The sequence below is a fragment of the Brachyhypopomus gauderio genome, unplaced genomic scaffold (genome assembly GCF_052324685.1).
Source record: "Brachyhypopomus gauderio isolate BG-103 unplaced genomic scaffold, BGAUD_0.2 sc758, whole genome shotgun sequence".
NCBI classification, from domain to species: Eukaryota; Metazoa; Chordata; class Actinopteri; order Gymnotiformes; family Hypopomidae; genus Brachyhypopomus; species Brachyhypopomus gauderio.
Window position 1 is genome coordinate 5,001 of NW_027507578.1, and position 10,623 is coordinate 15,623.

A 10,623-nucleotide genomic window follows, 5' to 3' on the forward strand; every position below is an offset into this window, starting at 1 on the left:
CCCCCCCCCCCCCCCCCCCAACTCAGCGCCACGAGCCTCCGTATGCTGGAGAACTGTTGAGCTGAGCAGACAGTCCGTGAGGTTAAAGTTCAACCCTTTTCTACTCACAAGCAAAGCGCTTTCATCTTTAAACAGACTCTTGAAAGCGGCGGGAATCCGAGGCTAACGGCTTTAAGAGTGACTGAACACACGGGGAACCAATCAGGACGTGTGAGGTGTGTGTGCCTCAGAAGAAGTGTCCTTTAGTGTGACTGGGGGGAGACGGGCTGTGTGTGTGGGAGAGACGGGCTGTGTGTGGGGGAGAGACGGGCTGTGTGTGTGGGGGAGAGACGGGCTGTGTGTGTGGGGGGGAGACGGGCTGTGTGTGTGGGGGAGAGACGGGCTGTGTGTGTGGGGGAGAGACGGGCTGTGTGTGTGGGGGGGAGACGGGCTGTGTGTGTGGGGGGGAGACGGGCTGTGTGTGTGTGGGAGAGACGGGCTGTGTGTGTGGGGGGGAGACGGGCTGTGTGTGTGGGGGGGAGACGGGCTGTGTGTGTGGGGGGGAGACGGGCTGTGTGTGTGGGGGGGAGACGGGCTGTGTGTGTGGGGGGGAGACGGGCTGTGTGTGTGTGGGAGAGACGGGCTGTGTGTGTGGGGGAGAGACGGGCTGTGTGTGTGGGGGAGAGACGGGCTGTGTGTGTGGGGGAGAGACGGGCTGTGTGTGTGGGGGAGAGACGGGCTGTGTGTGTGGGGGAGAGACGGGCTGTGTGTGTGGGGGAGAGACGGGCTGTGTGAGACAGGCTCTGTGTGTGGGGGAGAGACAGGCTCTGTGTGTGGGGGAGAGACAGGCTCTGTGTGTGGGGGAGAGACAGGCTCTGTGTGTGGGGGAGAGACAGGCTCTGTGTGTGGGGGGGAGACAGGCTCTGTGTGTGGGGGGGAGACAGGCTCTGTGTGTGGGGGGGAGACAGGCTCTGTGTGTGGGGGGGAGACAGGCTCTGTGTGTGGGGGGGAGACAGGCTCTGTGTGTGGGGGGGAGACAGGCTCTGTGTGTGGGGGAGAGACAGGCTCTGTGTGTGGGGGAGAGACAGGCTCTGTGTGTGGGGGGGAGACAGGCTGTGTGTGTGGGGGGGAGACGGGCTGTGTGTGTGGGGGGGGAGACGGGCTGTGTGTGTGGGGGGGAGACGGGCTGTGTGTGTGGGGGGGAGACGGGCTGTGTGTGTGTGGGAGAGACGGGCTGTGTGTGTGGGGGAGAGACGGGCTGTGTGTGTGGGGGAGAGACGGGCTGTGTGTGTGGGGGAGAGACGGGCTGTGTGTGTGGGGGAGAGACGGGCTGTGTGTGTGGGGGAGAGACGGGCTGTGTGTGTGGGGGAGAGACAGGCTCTGTGTGTGGGGGAGAGACAGGCTCTGTGTGTGGGGGAGAGACAGGCTCTGTGTGTGGGGGAGAGACAGGCTCTGTGTGTGGGGGAGAGACAGGCTCTGTGTGTGGGGGAGAGACAGGCTCTGTGTGTGGGGGAGAGACAGGCTCTGTGTGTGGGGGAGAGACAGGCTCTGTGTGTGGGGGAGAGACAGGCTCTGTGTGTGGGGGGGAGACAGGCTCTGTGTGTGGGGGGGAGACAGGCTCTGTGTGTGGGGGGGAGACAGGCTCTGTGTGTGGGGGGGAGACAGGCTCTGTGTGTGGGGGAGAGACAGGCTCTGTGTGTGGGGGAGAGACAGGCTCTGTGTGTGGGGGAGAGACAGGCTCTGTGTGTGGGAGAGAGACAGGCTCTGTGTGTGTGGGGGAGACAGGCTGTGTGTGGGGGAGAGTGCCACTATTTCCTGTCTCACTGCCATCATTCTATAATGCTACAATTTCATTGTGCCAGAGGACATTTGCCCGTCCATCCTCACAGTGACCAAACCGCTTATGACGACGATAATGATTTTCCCAGCCGCTGTTGTCAGACCTGATCTTAAATCACCCAGTTGGTGTCTACGCAGTAGTTTAGTTTAAACACCTTCCTTGACTACTACGAGCGACTACAGGTTTGTTACTCATGCAAACAGAGCAGGTCTCTGAGAACTCCACCCCAGGGGTTTAGAGCACTCACTGCTAGAAATTAAACACCACTGAAACTTTGAATCTGTCTTTATTTCAAGATTCAAAATGCCTTTTTTTCCCCATAAACAAATTAATCTTTCCTGTAAACGAGAACTGATATATGAAAAAAAAAGTGAAAGAAGAACTTATTTTCTGTAGGTCCCACACACACACACACACACACACACACACACACACACACACACACACACACACACACACAAGATGAGTACACACAGGAAGTGTTTGTCCAACCTGGAAGTAGACGGTCCAGTAAGGGATGAGGGCTAGAAACACAGGCAGGATCTTCAGGAGAGACTTCACATCCTCCACCTTCTCCTCAGGGAAGCTCCCTCCGTAGGTCACCTTGGCCCCGTCCAGCAGGCTGGGTTTGGGCCTGGGGGCAGACATCAACTATTAGGTAACTGAAACTTCACTAAAAAGCAAACATTCAGAGACATTATCACACACTATAATACACTGCACAATGCTGTAGAATACTTAACACGTTTATCATGTCTAAGTGGGTGGGGCTAAATTGCTGTAGGATGAATAGGAGACGGCATGCAAATGAGTTTGTTGGTGTGACAGTAATAATGATTTCAAAATGGGCAATTTATGCAGCTTAGAGTCCATATATGGTCTGTAGGGAATGTGGGCGTGAAGTGTATTTTTAAACTCATCAATATTTACATATTACTCTAAAATTCTTTATCTTTAACACTTCTAATGGGCAACTAGCCACAATTGCCAGACCTTTCAGGGAGGTTTAAAACTCAATCTGTCACGACAGGGGTGTCCTAAATGACCATCAAGGGTGTCCTAATGACCAGCAGGGGTGTGTCCTAATGACCAGCAGGGGTGTGTCCTAATGACCAGCAGGGGTGTGTCCTAATGACCAGCAGGGGTGTGTCCTAATGGCCAGAACACTTTCAGCTTTTTTCACACGATAAGACAATTATCTACTTTTCATTGCTTTTTAGCCTAAGACGCCTCTCTACTAAATTGCTGAAAGCATCCTCTGACAGAGAGGAGGAAAGAGGACAGAGAGGAGGAGGAAAGAGGACAGAGAGGAGGAAAGAGGACAGAGAGAGAGGAGGAAAGAGGACAGAGAGGAGGAGGAAAGAGGACAGAGAGAGGAGGAAAGAGGACAGAGAGGAGGAGGAAAGAGGACAGAGAGGAGGAGGAAAGAGGACAGAGAGGAGGAGGAAAGAGGACAGAGAGGAGGAGGAAAGAGGACAGAGAGGAGGAGGAAAGAGGACAGAGAGGAGGAGGAAAGAGGACAGAGAGGAGGAGGAAAGAGGACAGAGAGAGAGGAGGAAAGAGGACAGAGAGAGAGGAGGAAAGAGGACAGAGAGAGAGGAGGAAAGAGGACAGAGAGGAGGAGGAAAGAGGACAGAGAGGAGGAGGAAAGAGGACAGAGAGGAGGAGGAAAGAGGACAGAGAGAGAGGAGGAAAGAGGACAGAGAGAGAGGAGGAAAGAGGACAGAGAGAGAGGAGGAAAGAGGACAGAGAGGAGGAGGAAAGAGGACAGAGAGAGAGGAGGAAAGAGGACAGAGAGGAGGAGGAAAGAGGACAGAGAGGAGGAGGAAAGAGGACAGAGAGGAGGAGGAAAGAGGACAGAGAGAGGAGGAAAGAGGACAGAGAGGAGGAGGAAAGAGGACAGAGAGGAGGAGGAAAGAGGACAGAGAGGAGGAGGAAAGAGGACAGAGAGGAGGAGGAAAGAGGACAGAGAGGAGGAGGAAAGAGGACAGAGAGGAGGAAAGAGGACAGAGAGGAGGAGGAAAGAGGACAGAGAGGAGGAGGAAAGAGGACAGAGAGGAGGAGGAAAGAGGACAGAGAGGAGGAGGAAAGAGGACAGAGAGGAGGAGGAAAGAGGACAGAGAGGAGGAGGAAAGAGGACAGAGAGAGAGGAGGAAAGAGGACAGAGAGAGAGGAGGAAAGAGGACAGAGAGAGAGGAGGAAAGAGGACAGAGAGGAGGAGGAAAGAGGACAGAGAGGAGGAGGAAAGAGGACAGAGAGGAGGAGGAAAGAGGACAGAGAGGAGGAGGAAAGAGGACAGAGAGAGGAGGAGGAAAGAGGACAGAGAGGAGGAGGAAAGAGGACAGAGAGGAGGAGGAAAGAGGACAGAGAGAGGAGGAAAGAGGACAGAGAGAGGAGGAAAGAGGACAGAGAGGAGGAGGAAAGAGGACAGAGAGAGAGGAGGAAAGAGGACAGAGAGAGAGGAGGAAAGAGGACAGAGAGGAGGAGGAAAGAGGACAGAGAGGAGGAGGAAAGAGGACAGAGAGGAGGAGGAAAGAGGACAGAGAGGAGGAGGAAAGAGGACAGAGAGGAGGAGGAAAGAGGACAGAGAGAGGAGGAAAGAGGACAGAGAGGAGGAGGAAAGAGGACAGAGAGGAGGAGGAAAGAGGACAGAGAGGAGGAGGAAAGAGGACAGAGAGGAGGAGGAAAGAGGACAGAGAGGAGGAGGAAAGAGGACAGAGAGAGGAGGAAAGAGGACAGAGAGGAGGAGGAAAGAGGACAGAGAGAGGAGGAAAGAGGTTCTCCAAGTGAGAATTCATGAAGGATAAGGATTAAGGATTCGTCTGACGCTGTATCGTATACTCCATGTCAAAGGTCTCACACGTCCCGTGTCCTGCGGGACTCTCTAACCTTGGCTCAAAAGATAAGTGTAGTAATTGACAGAAACCTTCCACTGCACTGGAGACATGACCACACACACACACACGCGCACACACACGCACGCACGCACGACGACAAGTGTCAAGCCAACATGCCAGTCAATCAGCTGGGTTCGATGCCAGCAATGGCAACTGAATCTGAAAAGACAGTAATCTGTGTGTATGTATGTGTGTGTGTGTGTGTGTGTGTGTGTGTTTACTGTATCTATCTAGCACTCCTACTACTAGGACTGAAATGTGTGCTTTGATCCAGTGTTATTTAAGGATGTGGAATACTGCAGTATGCCACACACACACACACACACACACATTTAAAGTTGTTTCCAGGTCTTCACCAGCATGTCCATTTTCTACACTCTGCTGTAGACCTCTACAAACAGCCATAAGCATATTTAACACTGCCAACTCAAAGGGTTTTCACAACTGCACATGTTGCTAAATTGGCAAACAGCGTTATCCTTCCCCGTGAACACACACACACACACACACACACACACACACACACACACAGCACAAGAACACACTGGGAGAGGAGTTCTCTGCAGGACCACACGGGGGCGCACCTGAGCAGGTGGGGCTCGGGGGGCCCTCCACAGCAGGCCGAGGCCAGGATCTTCACCATGTCGGTGAAGGCACTGCCATCCGCGGGCTTGGTGATGAAGACGGTGCGGCCGAGGAGGAAGACGATGAGGGAGACCCCCAGGCACACGGCAGGGACGATGAAGCCCACAGAGAAGCTCACGCTCTGCTGGATGTAGGCGATGCCTCCCAGCGACAGGATGGCACCCAGGTTGATGCACCAGTAGAACCAGTTAAAGAACCGACGCGTTGCTTCTGTACCACGATCCTTCACCTGACGGCACAGGAGAACAACAGAAGCATCAACCATCACTCCCAACGCAATTCATCATGTTAAGACCCAACCACAAACAGAGCAACCAGACTTAACCAGAGTTTTCTAGAGTGTCAGAACATTCTCAAACATGATATTCCCGTCCCAGATGTCAGAAGATCTAACATATCCTCCATTTCATACAAGGCCCAAAAGGACTTGGTGAACCCATCTCATCACAATAAAGAATCTCCTCCACTGTTTTGCAGTTACAAAGCTGCAGTCCACGTTGATCAATAACTGTGTCCTTCACTTAATTACCGCATGGGCGCTGAACCCACTAAAGGCAATTACTGACTTTCCAATAACGGGCTGAAGAATCCAATTAAAGATCAGGAGAAGCCCAGATCTCGTGCGCTCCATCTCCAGGGGATGTATACGCTATTAGCCTCTGATTCCATTACAGTCAACCACCATAAACTCCTAACTAGTCATGTTCATAGCACATCGGTCCACGACCATTCACAAAGACGCTGGAGGCCGAGAACAAGAAAACTCGCTTTAATGTCATTAGACATGAAGCCCAAACCATCATTATCCCATCTCCTCAAACTAGAGCCTAATTAGAGCATGCATTATTCATTAGCACCGACTGCATCATGGGTAATGTAGTCCACGAGCTGCCACTTCAGCAGCAGATGCGTGTGTCAGTTAGCAGAAGAAACAGATGGCAGTTTTGGTTCCTCAGCTGGGGCTTGGACGCTTTAATCCAACACTCCAGCGTGCGAGAGCCACATAGAGTCGAGCCGCGAGTGCATCTTCACGCCAACCTCGCGGAGACAAACACGAGCTCATCGCCTGCACGGCCAACCAACTCTGAGAGAGGAGCGTCATTTCACAGTTCTCACAGCTAGCGTTGGCGTGCCACTAGTCTACGTCGCACACCCCGGTAACGCTGCAGAGAGGAATCGCTGGCCCTCGCAGGCGACATAAACACCCTCAGGTATCTTCTCCACAGGGGATCTGGTACCGTCTGTCGGACCAATTTAGCAGTGATGACTGGACATTAGGGAACAGAGAGGGACACCACACTTTGCACCAGACTTTACCAGCGTGGAGTTTACCAGCCCTTAGTTGACTAGTGCATGTTCACATTCACCCTTCTCCGTGCCTTTAGTGCTGCTTCTGCAGTTACAGTCATCTGATGCCTCAGCTCATATCGCCCCCTGCTGGGGTGGAGCACACTGGTGCACCTTGGGCTGCAGAGAATTACAGCAGTGCTTGTAGAGGAGGAGAACAGCTTCATCATCATCATCATCATCCTCCTCCTCCTCTACCTCATCATGTTGGTTCAGATCACAACAGTTACTGCAGCGTCCAGAGGAGCGAGAGAGTGAACAAAGCCTTAATGACCACAAGTGAGGGGCAGCCTGCACCAGGCAGTATGCAGTATGTAGTATGCAGTATGTAGTACATACTCACACTGCAGCTGTGGTTCAGACTCCTACACTGTAGCGTCCGCACACAGTCTCACCCCCGGCCCACTGTCTACATGGTCATGATGTCTGATATCGTCCTGCTGCAGGACACAAAGCACTGCTGCTCCTCCTCCTACAGGAGTGTCCACCCTGCAGCAGGTCACAGAGAGAGCGGAGACACCTCCGAGACACCGCAGAGATCAGAACCGCCACGGAAACACCAAAGACTCCACAGAACCAGCCAGTGCCCCTAGACTAGTTCTACTAGAATATCTGTGTCAGTTACAAATGTTGAGTGATGTGCGAACCGTCTCCTCTTTGTCTTCGTTTGCTGTGGTGTGTAAAAATGAATCAATGTAACTTAAACTGTGCATTAATTGATTTTTGACATCATTGAAGTATGTTAGTACGGCTGGGGTTGGGGCTAGCAGCCATGCTGGGGAGGTCCAACGGGGATCAGCCCAGCGGGGATCAGCCCAGCGGGGATCAGCCCAGCGGGGATCAGCCCAGCGCGGACCAGCCCAGCGGGGACCAGCCCAGCGGGGATCAGCCCAGCGGGGATCAGCCCAGCGGGGATCAGCCCAGCGGGGATCAGCCCAGCGGGGATCAGCCCAGCGGGGATCAGCCCAGCGCGGATCAGCCCAGCGGGGATCAGCCCAGCGGGGAAAGTAGACCTGTAGCACTTCCCCTGCAGGTCTCCACCGCTTATGGGACACTACTGCGCATCAGAGGGAGAGGACCAGTGTCTCCGCTGGGAGATGGAGTGTGAATCAGGCCTGTTTATCTAGAGAATTCTCTTATATTTCTGCTGGATGCATCATCCAAACTCCACCTCCACACTGTCAAAACAGCATTTCAGACCCACACCTGTCTGTGCGCATCACGATTCCACTGGCCGTCCAAGTGACGTGCGGCGGACACGCAGTGGACAGGAGAGGCCGACCCAGCCGACAGACGCGGAGGCGTGACCACGTCTGACGACGTCCCTAACGGGGCCGCTTACCTTCAGACCCGCCGCAGAACTGAGACATCACTACACACATGACCACACCATGTGACAGGGAGACGAGGAGTCTCTCTCCCCACCCGCCGTATGGCGGCAAGCTCACCGCATCTACCTACTCGGTGACAAACTCGGGGTAAATCGACTCTCCCCTACAGCACAGCCTTTAGAAAACGGCAGAAAACAAGCAGCGCTCCTGTCAGCGGGCGCGAGGGGGAACCTGCTCCAGACGTCACGCTCACTTCAGTCTTGTGACAGTGGTGGCGTCTGGGCCCGCCATTCCAAATCTGAGTCAAAATACCTCAGAAATCTGTGGTATTCGCCTCGACACCGAATACAAGAAGTGAAAGTTCTCAAAGCTGTAATTCCATGTTACACAACTGCTAGAGAAACACAGAACACAAAGTATTTTCAGTAAGGAATGTTCAGGATATTCCCGCGTTTCAAAAAGGCAACTGTGAAAAGTTTTCTTGTATATGCATGCAAGGTAGTAGTAATTAATTCAGGAAAACTGACAAGAGTACAAGTGCTCATCCTGAGCCTGGCCTGGGTAAGCCTGGCCTGGGTAAGCCTGGCCTGGGTAAGCCTGGCCTGGGTAAGCCTGGCCTGGGTCAGCACTGGAATACAGTGCTTAGTAGAACTGAATTATTCTACTAAGTGTTGCAGGAGGCACCAGGAGCACCAAGTAGCACAAAACCCCACAAACATCACACATAAGCAAAAAAGGGCTACAGGGGTGGAGGCTGAGATGAGTCCCACCCTCATGTCCAGGGGGACAGAGACAATCTCTCTCCCTCGGCAGACAGTCAGCCGGGTAAAAGCCCACATGGTACCTCCACGTTCACTTAAGATTGTAAAGTCATTTCAACTCTCCAAGCAGCGATAAGTACTCGCGAGGATCAGGAGAGAACTTGGAAATTGGCAGGCGCTATGAGTCCCGGTCCGCCCAGATAGCAGGTATCTCCTCATTACCTGGTCTGCTCCAAAAGGAGTGATGTTGGACTTCACCGCCCCCACTCCCAACGCCACCAGCACGAGCCCACTGTACACCACCACTCCGCAGTAGGGTGTCCGGGTGGGGCAGGTCACGTTGAGGGGCAGGGTCGCGTTCGGACTGAAGCACTCCGCCGGCTGTACGGGGAAGGCCATCTCCTCCCCACACATCGCCGTCCTGGAATTACTACTGGACACAAACGGGAAGAAAAGCATCCCGGCCAAGTACAGGACCAGACTGCCCGCTATGGTCCAGAACTTGCCGAGGCACGCGTCCGCCAGCCAGCCGCCAAACGGAGAGATGAGATACGTGACTCCCATGAAGACCAGCGGGGCCTGGCTGGCCTGCGTGCCCTCCCAGTAGAAGGGGCTGCCGTTGAGGAAGAGGACGAGATTGGAGGTGATGCCGTAGAAAGCCATCCGCTCCAACGACTCGGCCAACAGCACGGCGGCGCACGCCAGCCGCCTCCCTTTGAAGATAGAGTCCTGTCTGACCAGAGCCGTCGAGCTGTCCAAAAGAGGAGTGTTCTCGCTCACATCCTGGTTCGCCATGACAAGTCTTTGGTGGTGGTGTAAATACAAACAAAGTCTCTTGTGCAGAAGATATCCTATGTGGAATTGAATCCTGGAATGAACATTTAATAATTGTAGTCATTATACAGCCAATACAGGGGGGTTTATTTATAGTGATGTTCAACATGTATCTATGAGCAAGCATGTTTGCAAAACAGTAACAAGGTTACGTTCATTGTAGCTCTATTAATTATTCAACAGTAGTTTGTTAGTTACACCACATAATGTGTCTGAAACAAGTTATCTTAACATGTTTAAGTTGTCAGCCTGGTGTTAGTCGCCTACTGTGAGGTTACACTCATACACACTTATTCCGAGCCTTTTCCGCCAAGTCCCCAGTGCGCAGCGTAGTACAAACCGGTGTAAACACGCCCAGAACCGCCGCCAAAGTCCTCAGGTTCGGCACATTATCCCGCGACCTGCTCGCTTTTTTATCTTGGCCATCGTCTTGCTCGACAGTTTACGGGCTGTTGTTTCAAAGTTTTGAACTCGACCAGCTGAGAAGTTCGCAACCTAAACAAAGTCGGATTATGAGCCTCTACTACCGCGTGACACGGCGCGTGCGTCGGGAGGGGGAAATCTCAGCCGCCGCGCAGACGCGCATGACGTGCGGACGCGCGCAAAAAAGTGCGGACGCGCGCGTCTCACAGCGAGATCAAATCATCCGCGTGTCATATAAAACGCGTAGATGCGCAGATGTATCTGTGCGCGAACCCGGCTGTTTTGTCGCTTTTGATTGGGCGAAATTTAGAAACGCATGTGTCTATTGGTTAGTTTTGACATCGATCAAATGTTTCCTCTCCACACTTCCTGGATTGCGCAGTAATTCGACGTAGTCAGATAATAATTAAATTGCGCTGTGCTGTGCGTAGAAAAGGCAACGCAGATGCTAGCGCAACGTGGGAGCTACGCGCTCCTTTTTATTCCCGTATAATAAAAGGATCGGTGCAGTGTATCGGACCGTTTAAATACTACTACACAATCCACTGTCCAGTCAAGTCCGGTGT

General features: G+C 53.2%; 1 protein-coding gene across 1 annotated transcript in view; it reads right to left on the reverse strand.

Annotated features, from left to right (window-relative positions):
* Positions 1-10,287, reverse strand: part of slc15a4 (solute carrier family 15 member 4) — a gene marked incomplete at its 3' end in the record, with an annotated part of 13,416 nt that extends 3,129 nt beyond the window's left edge. Inside the window, exons 1-4 of the mRNA XM_076996626.1 lie at positions 9,925-10,287; positions 9,023-9,668; positions 5,301-5,590; positions 2,312-2,453 (exon numbers count right to left, since the gene is read on the reverse strand). Coding sequence (XP_076852741.1) covers positions 2,312-2,453; positions 5,301-5,590; positions 9,023-9,595 — 1,005 coding nt within the window. The remainder of the gene's footprint in view (positions 1-2,311; positions 2,454-5,300; positions 5,591-9,022; positions 9,669-9,924) is intronic.
* Positions 10,288-10,623: the final 336 nt, after the last annotated feature.